Source organism: Molossus molossus, unplaced genomic scaffold (assembly GCF_014108415.1).
Source record: "Molossus molossus isolate mMolMol1 unplaced genomic scaffold, mMolMol1.p scaffold_m16_p_13, whole genome shotgun sequence".
NCBI classification, from domain to species: Eukaryota; Metazoa; Chordata; class Mammalia; order Chiroptera; family Molossidae; genus Molossus; species Molossus molossus.
In genome coordinates this window covers 14,062,809-14,079,773 of record NW_023425348.1, presented here as the reverse complement: position 1 = coordinate 14,079,773, position 16,965 = coordinate 14,062,809, and the positions used below count along the sequence as shown (strand labels likewise).

The window sequence follows — 16,965 nt, the reverse complement described above, 5'->3', positions numbered from 1 at the left end:
TTTTCAAATAACATATATTTGTATTCTTGTCATTACCTTCTAATCTATACCTATCTCTTTTCTGACACTTGTCACTATATACGTAAAGGCCCCTAAAGCTGTGGCTGGACTTCAGGTTATTCTTGAAATTGAAAGCAATTCAACTGAAAAAAATTGAGGTAGGTCTTCTTTTAAACAACATTTCTTCTTCTGTTTAAGGATATTATAGAGTATCTTATTCCTTGAGCATGTAACTCTATATTATTACTGATGTCTTTTTTTTTTAATTTCTTTTTTATTTTTTATCTTCACCTGAGGACATTTTTCCATGTTTTGTTCAGATAGAGTGGGAGGGAGAGAGAGGAAGAGAGAGAGAAATATCGACGTGAAAGGAACACATCGCGTGGCTGCCTCCCACATGACCCAACCAGGGCCGGGGACAAACTGCAACCGAGGTACGTGCCCTTAGCGGGAACTGAACCTGGGTCTCTGGACTGCAAGCTAATGCTCTAACTGCTGAGCCAAACCGGCCAGGGCACTGATGTCTTTATGTATTTCAGCTCCTGCTAGCTTTTGAACATTGGACCTCATAACTCAGTGGAATAGAATTCAAAGCTGTATTAAAAGTAGTGAACAAAGTACAATTTCTATTTGTCAGCCTCTTTTGGAAACTATATAGTTCCTTTTTTTTTTTTTATCCTCACCCGGGGACATTTTTCTAGTTTCTATTCAGTCAGACCAGGAGGGAGAAAGAAACATCGTCGTGAAAGGGACACATCGAGTGGCTACCACCCGCATGACCCAACCAGGGCCTGGGACAAACTGCAACCGAAGTACATGCCCTTAGCAGGAACTGAACCTGGGTCTCTCTGGACCTCAGGCCAACACTCTAACCGCTGAGCCAAACTGGCTAGGGCCTATATAGTTCTTTAAAGCTCTCAAAGAAAGGTTTTTATCCTAAGGATCCTTTGACCAGAAAGAAAATTTATCTTCTTTGCAGAGATGGGATATTTACACAATTTGTTCAGGCTTTACCATGCATATTCTTAAAACAAACCTCTGCAACAATTCTGAAATAAATGTCTACTGCCATTCAAGTCATATATTTCATCAGGGTCAGGGCCTGATGACTCACCTTCCTTTCAAAGTAGTTTTGTTAAGATATGAGAATAGAATTCAAATTTGTTTACTACACCACAGAAATGTGCTTATATTTTAGAGGAAAATCCTGAAATACTTCTGATAGAAATTTTGCCCTTTCAGAGAAAAGAAAATCCCATTCATAGAACAGTTGAACAGGGAAGAATCTTCATTTTCTAGCTAATTGGTTAGAAATGTTAGGTTATGTGAATAAGGCAAATCTCTTGATTCAATGATTTGTGAATATTGTTTGGCTTTAGTGCAAAACCATCAGCATTTAAGATTATTGATTTGCTTATTTCTCTTCTTCTTTATAGGGTGAACTATTTAATATTTAGGACAAGGGCTTGCTCTTTCAGTTCATATCTAGGGAAATGCGTGGCACATTGTAAATAACCAAGAAATACTTGAAATATTTATTGTATAGTGTCTTCAGTTATTTTCTTCCCTGTAGTTTCCTACTATAAATCTTAAAATGATCCAGGAATTTCTAAATCCTCTAGTCTTGCCTTCCTACAAGTATAGCTTCCTTCTTTAAATAATAACCCAGTTAACGCAGTATCTCCACCTAACTTGTGCTTGGACACTGAGTGATGAGAGTCATTGAATTTGGGAAAATTGTCAGTTCTATATCAGGACAAATCTAATCGTCATTCTTTAATATATTAGATGGTAATCTACCCTTCTATAACTTATGCTGGTTAGTAGTACTTCAGTGGAAGACACATTTAATCTCAGGGAATTCAGCTCTATGCTTTTTTTTCTAGTAGTCCAGTAAATTCAGCTTACTGTTTGCAATAAATAATGAAATAGTCACTGCATAATGGTGTAGCAACTGTAATATTTACTTCACACTGCTGACAAAGAAAGAGAAATATGTTATTATAATCCCTAGGCAGCTGTGTGGAGAGCGTTAAATAGACATTCTCTTGAAAGAAATTGGAGAATTAACTGAATTAGTCTTAGATGGTCATAGAGAAACATTAACTAATAACTAATGAAGTAAACTCAGCTGTGGCAGTTTGTACATAAAGTCAGGTACTTGAAAGTATTTCCAATAGTTTGTCCATAATTTATTATTACCTTAACACTGTATTTTGAATCTGATTCTTAGATATATTTTAAGTTCACTATATTACCATTGCTGTGATTCCTAGAATATGTGTATGCTTAGACGGTGTTTCTTTGTTTTGGCATCCCAGTCTCTGTAACTGATACCCATAAAGACAGTAAAACAGAAAACATTAATTATAAGATTAAAAAACTTTGTTGTTGATTTACCTTTTATTTTTAAGCACTGAGGCTTAATCTTTATTCAACAAATATTTTTTAGTTCCTTCTTTGTAGAAATCACTTTGCATTCTCAATTTTCCAAATCAAATATTTTCAATTTAAAATAAACACTGTAGCTTGACATTTATGCCACTACTGACCATGTCATATTACTATAGGTACATTTTACTCGGTTGTATAGCATTTCCTAACACTGAGTTAGTGCACAAAACTGTTACCTCCTTTTAGTCATTTAGCTAGTTTCTTCCCCAGCCAAGCAAAATAGGTCAGTGGATGTACCTACTTTGTAAAGAGTTCAACCTGTTTTTTTACCATCCCAAAAGTATCCCTCATATCTGTGACCTACAATTAGAAATAATAGTATCTTATATATTACTAGAGGGCTTATTTCTTTAAATAGACTATTACTAAAGAGCATACTTTTTATTTTAATCCTCACCCAAGGATATTTTTCCATTTACCTTCAGATAGAGAGGGATGGAGGGAGAGAGACAGAGACAGAGACAGAGACATCGACTGGTTACCTCTCACATGACTCCGACCAGGGATGGAGAGAGAGAGAGAGAGAGAGAGAGAGAGAGAGAGAGACAGACATCGACTGGTTACCTCTCACATGACTCCGACCAGGGATGAACTGCAACCGAGGCACGTGCCCTTGACCGGAATTGAACCCAGGACTAATTGGACTGTGGACCGACACTCTAACCTTTGAGCCAAACCGGCCAGGGCTAAAGAGCAAACATTTTAAGCTAAATGAAAGCAAAACACTTTCATAGATGATACAGAAATGCAAACAAACTTAATAGTAACATACAGGGGTTGGCAAAAGTAGGTTTACACTTATATGTGAAATACAGTTTATTCTTGTATTATTATTTCTGAATTATTGTATTATTTTCCATACTAACAACTGTAGACCTACTTTTGCATACCCGTGTATATGGTCTTATATTTGTGTGCTTTTGTCACATGTCACATCAAATTCATCATGAATTAGTGTCAATTTTACCTGCTAAATCTTAAGTCTGCAGTTTGCTTTTCTTATTTACTACACTAAGATGACCATTATGTCTTCATCATCATCTGGGCCTCAGAAGTGGCTGCTTTCCTTCTGTTGTAACCCAGGAGATCGACCACACTCAGACTCCATTTTTCAGTTTTTGGGGATGTTTTATTACCTGCGCAGGGACTGCAGCCAACCTACACAGAGGAGAACTGTAGCCCCGAGCTCAGGGGGAGGGTTGCTTATATAGGGCAGGGGTCATTCAAGAGTTTAGCAGAGCAAGCAAGCTGCTTGTACAGAAGCGGAGGCAGTTAGCGATAAGCAGGAGGGAACGGAGGTGGGAGGGAGCTGAGGCGAAAGGGAACTGGGTAAACTGGGTCAGCATATATCTGTCCTGCTATTCATTTTATTATCTAAGTTTTAAAAACTAACAAATTCGAGACGGATATCAGCGGTCAGTCAGGTGCAATATATACATGTTGAACAGTTACAGTTTTATGGGGTAAAGGGAGCTTCAGTTTCTCCCTATCAGTTTCTTTACAGAGCATGCAGGACACTCTGGCCTTGGGGCCGTTTCTGTCCTCCCTTTTCTTGAAGGATGTTGCTTTTCAAATTCCCAGTGAAGGTCAAACTTTAGTTAATTTTTATGGGGCTAAAGCCCTCTATAACATTCCCCATTATTCATCTTGCTGTCTCTGAGGTTGTTAATTGGGGCAGCTTAAAGACAAGTTGGATTCTAAGGACAGTGAGCTACAACACTTCCTGCCTCAGTGCCTTTGCACAAAGGCTTTTCTTTGTTAAGAACATTATCCTTTTTTTGCCCTGGCCGGTTTGGCTCAGGCGTTAGAGCGTCCGCCTGCGGTCCAGAGAGACCCGGGTTCGGTTCCCGCTGAGGGCATGTACCTTGGTTGCAGTTTGTCCCAGGTCCTGGTTGGTCGTGGGGGTGGCAGCCACTCGATGTGTCCCTTTCACATCGATGTTTCCCTCTCTCTCTCTTCCTCTCTCTCCCTCCCACTCTATGTGTACAAAAAATGGAAAAATGTCCTCGGATGAGGATAAAAAAAAAAAGAATATTATCCTTTTTACCACTCTTGTTTTAGTTACCGCCTATTTTTCCTTTAGATCTTAACTCAGACATCATATTTATCTTTGGAAAACATTCTCTCTGGAAACAGCATATAAATAAGATTAATCATATGAATATATAATTACCGCTTTGATGGTACTTCAAAGGAAAAGTGTAGAAATATAGGGGTAGTAAAGAGGGCCTAGTGCAGTGGTTCTCAACCTTCCTAACGCCATGACCCTTTAATACAGTTCCTCATGTTGTGATGACCCCCCAACCATAAAATTATTTTTGTTGCTACTTCATAACTGTAATTTTGCTACTGTTATGAATCGCCATTGGAAAATGTGTTTTCTGATGGTCTTAGGCAACCACTGTGAAAGGGTCATTCGACCCCCAAAGGGGTTGCAACCCACAGGTTGAGAATTGCTGACCTGGTGCAATTTGGGCTTCCAAAGAATGTTTTGAGGCTATAGCCATTATTTTTTAAATCTTATCACTGTTTTGGTAACATTGCCAAAGGGAAAGCTATTTCCTTTATGACTACTATCTGTATGATTTATTTCTATGCCACAGAAATAATCTTTAACATTGCTGTCAAGTATTATCCTGGATGTGAGTGATGACCCATAGGTATCAGTTATGGACTAAGAAATACCCACTCATATGACCGTTGGCCATATTTAATTGTTCATTCTTTCTGAAGCAGTTTTTTATTTTGTTTTGTGAAAAGTATTCTCAAGTATAATGATTTAGAGAAACCTGTAATTATTTTGGATAGTTGTGATTTTATATTTACAAGATTGAATTTTGAGGTGAAGAATTATTTTGTGGACTCACTCAAATTTTGAACCAGGACTCTCCCAACAGATACTGAAGCCATAAATAGTAGGTTTTCTTAGAGAAGGAAGAATGAAGAATGACTCAGCAGCAGCCTCTCTCTGCCTCAATTCCCCCAAGTGCTCATTAGATTTTTTTTACTAAGTCTATCATCAACATTTCTTTTCCTGTTGTTTATTTATTTATTGCATTTATCTTCAGATAGAGTGTGGGGGAATGTGGGGGGTGGGAGAGAGAGAAACATCAATGTGAGAGAGACACATCAGTTGGTCGCCACCCACACGACCCCAATCGGGGCTGGGGACAAGTTGCAAACTGCAACGAAGGTACATGCCCTTAGTGGGAACTGAACCTGGGACTCTCTGGTCCATGGGCTGACGCTCTAACCAATGAGCCAAACTTGCCAGGGCTCCTGTTGTATATTTAAATGTAAAGGGAAAATGAAATGTTACTCCATATGGGAGTAAAGAATTATTATCTTCAGAAAACCAATTTACTTTTATTCTTTTAATACTTTATGTTTACTTAGGTTTTATTTCTAAATTTACTTAATTGAATTTCAAGACAATTTTATTTTTCAAGACAATCATATTAATTGACATGTATAGTACTACTACTCCAGCTATCATTATTATGGTAATAGATGATATTTTTTGAGGGTATACTGTGCCAAGACTTGTTTTAAACACTTTAGATATAGAAATTTATTTAATTCTCATTAAAATCTATAAGGTCATTTATTCTAATTTTTTTAATAAGTTAAGTATAGGATGAGTTGAGTCTCAATTAAATTTTAATTTGGTGGCAAGAAATAAGGTTAGATATGTGTGTGGAATTTAAAATTATTTAAGCCCAGCTGGTGTGGCTCAGTGGTTGAACATTGACCCTGCACCAGGAGATCACTGGTTCAATTCCTGGTCAGGGCACATGCCCAGGTTGTGAGCCAAATCCCCAGTGGGGGGCATGCAGGAGGCAGCCAATCGGTGTTTCTCTCTCATCGATGTTTTTCTCTCTCTCTCTCTCACATCAATATAGAAAAAAAATTATTTAAAGTAAATAAAAATAGAATAGTTGCTTTGATTGATATTTGAGATATAAAGACAATGCTGCCTAGATGTTGAAATTAATTTTATATGCGACAGATATGTAAGCTCTAAACACAAAAATTTAAGTTATCCAAAAGTGCTCACATAATAAAATAGAAAAATGTCCATTAAAGTGATTTTGTATATGGACTTGAAAAAATAAATTGAAGTATATTTTTCTTTATATTTTTCATTCTTAGGTCACTTCTTATTATAAGTACAATATACATTCTTTGTCAAATGTGGAAAATACAAATAAACAAACAACAAAACCATAAAGGAGAAAATAAAAAAGAGTCCAAATCCTACCACTCAGGGATAACCCACTGATAAATATTTTAAATATTTTCCTCCATATTCCCTCCCTCCCGGCCTCCCTCATGACACGTTAAATATTTTTGCACACTTAACAAAGCAAAAAATATGGGTGTGTTTCTCTGTTCTCTGCCCGTTATAAATATGTGCATATGCATTATTTTACATAATTGTAATCTTTTTTTCTACTCATTGTGTCAGCCTTTGTCACGCTGCACAATATTTATCATTTAATGAAATTATACTCATGTCAGTATATTCAGTGTCTTAATAATATAATTTTTAAAATTTGTTTAAGGAAAGGATACTGAAGAAATTCAGAATGATGTGTTTTTTTGTTGTTTCAGATTTGCCCCACCCCCAAAATGTTACATTTCTTCAACAGTTACTCAAAACTTTTGCCATTCTTCACAGATTTTGCACTTTATACTTAGTACTTTGCTTCCTACCCTATTTGGAAAATAGAGATTGTAAATATGAATGTTTTCAGGGAAGTTCTACTATTCAGGAATGGATGACTAGGAATGTTTGAATGTCTGTCTTTTCTCCCTGAAAATAAATCTTTCTTCATCTTCTATATGGCAATGGGGCAGCATTCTCATTTTCTTTAAGGCTAAGTTCTTTCCAGTGTTCCTTATTTTTTTCCTTTTCTGTGCTCTGCAACTAGTTCCCACCAGTTAACTCTTTTCTTATATGGAATTTTCAGTTTCTTTCTCTCTGTTGATCCCTTTCCCATTACTTGCAAATATTCTTAAGTCTCAATGTTCTTAAAGACAAACAAAAACAACTTTCTTTTTTCTAAGCAACTTTACCACTGTTCTCTGGCAAACCAATAGGAAAGGGTGGGCTGCATGGGTAAGTGTGAGAAGGTGATAGCAAGATGTTGTGTTTTAAAGATGGTATGTTGTTCTGAAAGGTTATAGAGTAAGGTGTGAGTGAGGGTATAGGAAGAATAGGTTGGATAGGTAGACAAGGATCATCCAGACTATAATCTCCCTCATGGTTTCAGTTAACATCTTTATGAGAAATGTGGATCTCAGATGTGTAAATCTAGCTTTGAACTCGGCTGAAGTTTAGGCTAGTATTTTCAGTTATCTGCTAGACTTTTATGGGTGTACCATAAATTTAGGATATATAAAATCATCCCCTTATATATAATTTTTCTTCTCTTAATTGCATGATCATCTGTCTCTTTTTCTAAATTAAGTTTTATTCTACCTTCCGTTCTATACACATCTCATCCTTTTAACTTCATCAGTCACTGCTCCAATTCAGTGCTTCATCATCTCTTGCTTAGAGTATTACAGTAATATCCTAAGTAATCTTCTTGCCACTATTTCTTGATGCATAAAAATGCCCTTCCTGTTGCTACTAGAACTAATCTAAATGCATTTTTGGTATAGTGGAAAGAACTCTGTATTTGGGGAGTTAGAACCTCAGTTTATGTCTCCCTTTCTTTACTTCTTTAGCTAAGTTATTTATCTTGAGACAAGATCCATTAAAATATTATTGAGAACTAAAATATAAAGTGAATTTAATTTTTTTCCAAAACACGCATATTGCTTTGCTTAGAAAATTTTAAGCCCTACTAGATCTTTTGCTTTTGTTCAGTTTTTTTCCCCTTTAATTCTAAGCCCTTTCTTACCTGGCTATCTTTGTTTCTGGAGACTCATTTTCATTTGTACCCAAGGAAGGATCCATTTCTCCATCCCTTGTGATCTAGTTCTACTTGACTTAAACTTTCTCTTACTTAGTATTCTTATGAAGATTTGTATAAACCCCTATTTCCTCCTTTCCCCCCCTCTGTGCTATATATATTATTTATAAATTCCCTAGCAACTGGAACCATATCTTGTTCATCCTTTTAGACACATTTATGCCATTGGATTATATAATATAAAAGTAATTGTGAATGTTATGAGTTCATTGATTAAAAAGAATGAAATGAAATAGAATATTAAAAAATGAAAAGTCTGCAGTGTCTTTAATTTACTGTTTATATCAGTTGTGGACATATCTTTTCAAATTGCCCACAGTTTCATTGCAAAGCCAGATAGTCTCATAAAATATATCCAACCAACAGTTAAAATATGGCTTTGTTGTTGAGTCCTTAATAAAGTACTCAAACATTCTCAGTCAAAAGGTGGGCAAATTTTTATTGTTTTGAAAGAAATTTTCCATAATTAAAAAACTAGTAAAAAAAAAAAAAAAGCATTGTCAACTTACTTTTGCTTTTCAAAAAGTGACAGTGTTTGGTAAAATGTGGGGAAAAAAGTGACAGTGTTTGGTAAAATGTTATTACTAATTCATTTTATTAGAGACATTGAGTAATAGAAATAGCATGTAATGGAAAAAGTATAGGGATGAAATTACATGAGATTTTGAAGCCAAAGATCCTAGAATTGGATCTGGAATTTGATTACTTATTGTATGTGCCCCTTAGTGTCCTCATTAGTAAAATGTGGCTTAATACCTATGTTACAGGGTTGTTAAAATTAAATGAGGTATATTTTACAACTTTATACAATTATAATTATATCAATATTAATTTCTGTCTGGAAAAATTGTCTTGGTTTGTTTTCAAATAGGACAAATATAGGGCAGTTCAGATTTCACTGCTATTGTTATGTATGAAGTATAGCATTTGTTGTTCTTAAATGTGCCTATTTTGTAACTGTCAAAATAGCTAAGATATTTTTCACATCTAAATGAATTCTATTATTTTAATGTGAAAAAATTCTAAAATATTAGTCAACATTAGAACAAAATTTAAATCCTCTCCTCCTTTCCCATCCTGGTAAGTGCTGAAAGGAACCTGGTTAGAAATGTAATATAAATTTATATTCTCATAGCTAGCTTCAGTGTAAGGATTACAAAGGAGCAATGATGAAACAAGAAGACTGAAGAACTGAATTGGTTTTTCATATTATGCTAGAACCAGATATTATACTGGCTCTAGACAACATCTGCTTAGCAAAACTAAAACTATTAGTGGCCCCAAGTAATCCACTTTTGAAATTGTGAAATAAACTGTAGTCTAGTCTTAAATATTGCTCATAATTTTTAAGTAATGATATTTTACATTAATATTTAATTTTCTCAAGGTTATACATATTTCATATTCTGTCAGCAGCTTTATGAGAGAGAGAGAGGTTAGGCAGGTTATTATTATACCAATTTGACAAGAAATAAAACTGAGGCTAAAATAAATATGTACCTTCATTTTAATTCTAGAGTATGCTCTGGAAGAATTTTAGGATTGACAAGATGGCTTGAACAACTTAAAAGATGTGTTCATGGAATATATTTTTAGTTTGCACGATGGTCTCTATAACTTAAAGAATTTGGAAAATTATTGAGCGGCATTTCTGAGTGCTATGATTAGAGCTAAGGCCTTAACTCTATTCTAAAACATAGCAATCACAGCCAAAATATAAAATGAGAAAATTGAAAGAGATGTAACATGGCTCAAAAATAAAGATACACTTCTCTGTGAATAGGAAACTGAATAGAAACAAAACAATAAGGAGCTGGAGCTTGCAGGGATCCAGCTTCAGAACTAATCAGATTTAGGCTTGAGCTCATCTGATATGATAGGATGTAAAAGATTCACTCACACAGCATCTCTGTACCTGAACCAGGTTTGAGTGTTCTTGGAAATGAGTCTGGAAAATGCTTTGAATACTTAAGGCTGTAGCTCCTAGGAAATTATTTATGATGGGAAGTGTAGAGAAAGTGGACATAACCTTACAGCCATGTGAAATATCCCTAATATCACAGTGTGAGATATCATTGTAAGAACTGGGAATCCTGATGGACTGAGTGGAAACAGTTTTCAGACTACCAGTTAGTGAGGGTTAAGAGGATGCAGAGAGACAGGAAGGAAGGGATAAACTCCCACTTAAGATAAGCTTGCTAATACCAGCATACCAAAAAATTTAGTTTTCCCTCAGAAAGATAGTAAAAAAAAATAATAATTGGGATATAAACACTCATTGCCTGTAAATTTAAAATGGTAACACAGTCTTAAAATGGTTTTAAAATTAATTATGTTTAGTAGCTTCAGTTATGAGAACATAGTATTCATAAAAAGAATAAGATATTAGGAAATAAAACCAGGCAAAAGTAAAACAATAATAAGTAGATAGGAAGAAGAAACAGTGTCCTATGAATTTGAAGGATGCCCTGGTATAAATCCCAGGGAGGACACAGTCAGTGAAAGAAGTATTTCATTAACTGAAAGGGAACTAGAAATTAGAGCTGATATTTATTTGTCACTTACTTTTATACCTAGGCATTGTTCTAAATACTTGACATGTATTAATTTATGTGATCCTGAAAACACCTTATTATTTTGTTTATTTTACAAATGAGGAAATTGAGGTAATTGAATAACTTGCAAGGTTATATAATGACGCAGGATTGGAACTTGGGCATTCTGGCTCTAGAGTCCGCACCACACACAGTGCTACCTGTGGTATTGGCCAATGACAACACAGAAGACAAAAAAGAAAATGTATCAAAGAGTATATAGGAGATATGATGGATAGATGAGAGTTGAAATTACTGAAATAGAAAACCAAAAATAAGTGGAAGTGATTAAAAAACAACCAAGAGGTTTTTTGTTTGTTGGTTGGTTTTTTTTAGGGTGACCCTAATAAAATAGATAAGCATCTAAGACTGATCAAGGGTGGAAAAATAAAAGACAAAAATGAACAGAATTAAGAATTGAAAAGAGGAGGTATAAGTAAAGCTGCTCTGAGTCCATCTGTTACCTTTATGGGATTTAGGTGCATCCTTTGAGCAGATGCTTCCTGTGAATATCTTTGTGTAACTCACAAAGTAGCCTTGAATCAGGATATACATCTCAGTGAATGTAATGTAGCTTGGTGTTCAGTCTACTCACTGCCTTTGCTGGGTACTTGTGTGTATAAACAACCTTCTCTCTGTGGACATAATTAGACATACGGTAGAGATGGTTCAAAAATCATGAAAGTACTAAGAACAATAATAACTGCTATATGGCTTTCAGTGATGGCATACTTGCAGAATGCCATCTGGTGGGAAAATCTGATCTAGTGGAAGACTTTTCTTTATTCTCAAAAGTGCTAGAAAAGACTTTCAAATAAACATTTAAAATTTTTGTTGCCAGCTTTGAATCAAAGTAATATATGCTTTTTTCTTTCCTTTTTTTTAAAATCAACGTGTTACATACAAATAGTGCTAACAGGCCTGTATCAAAGAGGAACATTGTCTTGAGCCCTTTCCAGACTTGATCTGATCCTAAAGGCAGCCACTTTTAGTTCTTAGCTGCTATGGGAACACTGCATGCAGAAAGGGAGGAGAACCTAGCTATCCTCTGCGAAGCCAGGCATTCATGAGATTCGCAAAAATGTAAAATAATGCGACCCTTCTTGCTAATTTCTTTTTGATTTGGAAAATATAGTTTTTGAAAATAGAGAAAATGTTATTTATTTTAGTATATAAAGGGTTTAATGTTATCATTATTAAAATTTTTTTTTCTTTATTGATTTTAGAGAGAGGAAGGGAAGGGGGGGGGCGCGGAGAAACATCGATGAAAGAGAACATAGATTGGCCGCCTCCTGCATGCCCCACTGGGAATTGGGTCCACAACCCAGGCACGTGCCCTGACAGGAATCGAACCAGCAACCTCTTGGTGCATGGGTCGATGCTCAACCAGTGAGCCACACCGGCCGGGCTTGTTGTATAAGTTTTATACACTCATTTTTGTGTTTGACTCATCCTGGCTGGTGATTCTCAGATTGGCACTGGTCTGTGTTGACACTTTTAGTGCTCTTGATTTCCTAGATGATATGAGGTCTTTGCAGATTTTTCACCAAATAATGACATAATTATATTTATGTTTAACATAATGAATTTTTTGACAGTATGAGTAATAATTAGGTTTCAGGCTGGAGGGCTGGAAACCAAGGAATCCTGGTGGAATCATCATTGAATCGTAACTTGAAAAACAGGAGAAAGTGAAATTGACTTTCTTTGTAGAGAAATTTACGTAGAGAATAATTTGTTGAAAAGGTAGTAAGCTTATAGGCAGGGACTAGATTTCTTTTAGTTACTTAGTACATAAGGTAAACACTTAAAAATATTGAATGAATGAATGAATGAATGAATGGGTCAGAGAGGTAAGGCAGAACCAGGAAAGTAGAGTATTTAAAATTGGACAAAGACGACTTAGGCTGAGAATATAATAAACAGAATCAAATGCTTTCTAATTAAGTTAAATAATAATTGGTAAGTATTTTATTAGATTTAGTAATTTGAAAGTCCTTAGGAGATCAGCTTTAATAGTAAGATAAACTGAAAAACCACATTACAGTGTTTTGCCTATCTCTGTTATCCAGTAAGAGAGTGAATAGAGATGCCCTTTAAAATATGATACTTCATTAATTAATGTTAATTAATTAACTGAACAAGAAAAGTAGTATGTTTATCATTTACTTAATATTGTGTGTGAATGTAAGATCGGAATTGGTATGCATTTTGTTAGTACATTTCAACAGGAGAACTAAATCTCTATGAAATTGAATTTATTTTTAACAACTGATTCTAATTTGAGAAGAAAATTGAAATGTGAATAATTTGCTTGGGCTAGTTTCAAATTGGTTTTTAATAAAGTAGTTATCTAGTATTCTTTATGTAATTCTTTATTAGAACCTTTCCAGTAACATTCTCTTTTTATCATAGGATGAAGTTAACTCTTATTCTACACTATACCAGGCCTATATATATTTGGCTAAAAATTTGTAGGAGAAAGATTACAGATTGAAAGCGTGTGAGATATAACTTCTTCCGAAGATTCAGAGAAGTGCAAAGCATTTCAGCACTGTTAATGGAAAAAATAGAAGTTGTGTGTAGTGTCATTGTGTGTAAAGTATCCAATTTAACAGTTGTGTAGAGTGTTAATTTAACAAGTTTGTTTTGTCATTTGCTTTATTTCTTAGAAGCAAGTTTCAGCAGAATTTTTTTTTTTTGCAATTTAGAAAGTTTTTTTCTTTAATTTTTTTAAATTAATTTATTTTTGTTACAGATGTTTCTCCTTTTTCCCACATTGATTCCCCCCTCCCCCTCCCTCCATGCTCTGTCCCCAGCTTTGTTGTCCATGTCCATTGTTCATGCATACATGCATATAAGTTCTGTGGTTTATCTTTCCCCTACCACTCCCTTTCTGGGGATTGTCAGTCTGTACCCCACTTCCACATCTCTTTTAAAATTAATTAGACACAACATCTGTATAAATGATAGATACTCTCACACAATGTCTGTTTGAATATTTGTTCTTTGTCATCTTTTAATATTGTCTAGGTGAAAACTTGACTTGAAGTTTGCTTCTGTGATTGCTTAAAAAAAACAAACAATAAAATGAACTTTAGATATTTTTTCCCACCTTCTCCCTGAAAAGGTTATGGTCATTTTACATTATAGTGCATAATGAAAGTCCAGGAGACTTTAGCTAATCCATAATATCTTAGTGAAAGCTAGAATCATTTTTTTGCTTTTATATCCTTGTCATTATTAAATATAAGCATTCAACACTCTTCACAATAATTTTGATAGTTATCTCTAAATCTTCCAACAGACTGAAGACCAGCAAGAAGTGGTTCTTGTCAGAACAGATCAGTCTGGAAGAGTTTGGCCTGTGAACACACCAGGGAAACCTCTGGAATCTAAAGGAGGAAGAAGGAGGAGGCAGATGGTATGTTTCACGTATTTTTTTATTTCTTTAGAATTCCTTTTTTCCCCTTGAGGCTTTCTTTGCATATGAATACTTCAAAATATTTCTTGAAATGTAGCTGTATAATGCAAATATTAGAAGGTATTAAATTATGTTATTACTTTTATTCTTAGTTATATCCTTTCGCCCTTTATAAAATGTAATCTAATTCAACTACAGCTTTCAAATAGCTGTGAACATTGACTGTTTAAGGCAATTTAAATTTTAGTGTACATTTCTTTGACATTGTTTTTAGCTTCTTTTGATATACTTATCATAGCTTTTAGGGAAAACCTTGGTCTCCCAGACCTGTTATCTGTGTTAGTTAATATGAGACCTGGAAGTAGGATATCCATGTATAGTAACATAGTAATTATGTAGTTGCCGGGATCCTTTATAAACCTTATTTTTTTTCCCATCTTTCAGCTCTAGCAGTTAGTGTTTAGCACTACAATGAGGCTCTGTAGATGGTAAAAACAATGTTTTTAGTTTTCCCAAATTAGGTTTTTTTGTTTTAAATTGGTAATGCCATACAAGTGGTGATTGGGCCTATAAAAGATTAGTTCATTCAGAATTTTTCTGTCACATGTTTATTATTTGCTTGCTGAGTGCCTATGCTGCTAGAGATAGTTATGAACTCATTCAGCAAATAGGCCTGGAATAGATAGCTCTTCTAATGAAGTGTAAGGGACTAGGAGTTTGAAGGGGGATGAGGCAGACTAGTCAAGGTTTGAATTATATGAAATGACAGAACTAACTGGGGATCCATAGACGCATTGCCATATGGCATCGAGGGCTCTTTTTGAGTTGCCTGCTACCAAGTTATCTAGGTATAGGAATAAAGAGGGTAGACACACCCATTCAAGATTGAGGTTTACTTTTAAAGTATAATGAAAGGATAACAGAACCAGAAATTAAGGGTCAGGGTCTAGAAAGTGATTGACGTCATGGAATATGAGGTTTAAGCTAGTGAAGACAGAAATAGTTGGGAAAAAATATTGGGACTGTGGTTCTCAAAGAAGTTGAAGAGCAGATTTTATTTGTATAAAGGAATGTGACAATAATATTGGGGATTTGATTTGAGAGGAAATAAATAGTACTCTTTATTTTTCACATGTATTATGGAACCAACTTATAGAACAACTCAGGATTGATTTAGATAAGAATCAGAATATCAGCTTTGTTTCTGATAGAGTTGTTTGAAGTGCATTTGCTAATACTTCACCTCAGTTTTCAATATGCTTTTTTGATCTCTGGATAACTTCAGACTTCCCTCCACAGGGGTGGGGAATTGTTACTACAAGGAGGAGAAAAGAAGAGAGGAGAGAAGGGATAAAACAATTCTGCCTTTCCTCCAAAACTCAGAAATCAGATAATGTTATGCCTCCATCCCTGGGAAAGAGGAAAAGAAAGGGGCAGAAAAGCAGTGAGTTATTGTAATGGAAATTCTTCCACATGGAAGCAAATTGAATAGAGATTAACTGTGATACATAGTGGTATTTGTACATTTAATATCAGATATAGATAATTCATTATAATACTTTAGGCCCTGGCTGGTTCAGCTCAGCAGTTAGAGCATCAGCCCATGGACAGGTAGTGTGGGTTCAATTCCTGGTCAAGGGCACATGTACAGGTTCAATCCGCCACCCTGGTCGGGGTTGTGCAGGAGGCAGTTGATGTTTGTCTCTCACATCGATGTGTGTGTCTCTCTTTCGTTTTCTCTCTCTCCGTCCCTTCCATTCTATCTAAAGATCAATGGAAAAATATCCTTGGATGAAGATTAACCAAAAAAATATATATATATATATTTTAGAAACTTAACTTTTCACTAAATTAATAATGTTTATTTTGTCATAGGCTTCAACCCATGAGGAAAAAGAAAGGGTCAGATACTTTCATGATGATGACAATTTAAACCTAAATGATTTAGTCAAGAATGAGAAGATGGGAACAGCAGAAAATCAAAACAAACTTTTTATGAGAATGGCATCTAAGGTAAGATATATTCTAGGATACCTTTGATTTTGAGAAGTTGCTTACTCAGTCTAGTAATGATCTACTTTTCAGACTGAGCTGTTTTTTTCTAATCTTGATTTATTAAATTAAAATCTGTGTTAGACATATTAGGAACATGCATTTTGGAATTGATTTGATCGGGAAATGTATATTTAGGATTTAGTTTGTTATTAATTAATGACCTTTGGTTTAGTTTTTAAATATATTCCATGAAAATGTTGATTATATGTTATTTGCTTTACCATATAAGGGAAAGTTTTGGGCCAGAGTTTAATGTTGACAGCATGTTACTAGTTAGGTTGCCTATCTATTCTGTCTTAATGTTCCTCCAGTTCTTCATAATTATGCTCAAGGAGTTTATTTGGTGTAATAGATTATAGATTGTAGAGAAGACATCTTGGAATAAACTTGTCTTTATATTTGTGTGAAATATATATTAATACATAATTATGTAGTAGGATGAATTTTTATTACA

At 34.8% G+C, this 16,965-nt stretch overlaps 1 protein-coding gene across 2 annotated transcripts in view; it reads left to right on the top strand.

The window, feature by feature from the left end:
* The window catches only part of CWF19L2 (CWF19 like cell cycle control factor 2), a 143,470-nt gene that overhangs the window by 39,932 nt on the left and 86,573 nt on the right, over positions 1-16,965 (top strand). For both annotated transcript variants that reach the window (XM_036257910.1, XM_036257911.1), the window contains exons 11-12: positions 14,340-14,456; positions 16,332-16,469. In XM_036257910.1, coding sequence (XP_036113803.1) covers positions 14,340-14,456; positions 16,332-16,469 — 255 coding nt within the window. The remainder of the gene's footprint in view (positions 1-14,339; positions 14,457-16,331; positions 16,470-16,965) is intronic.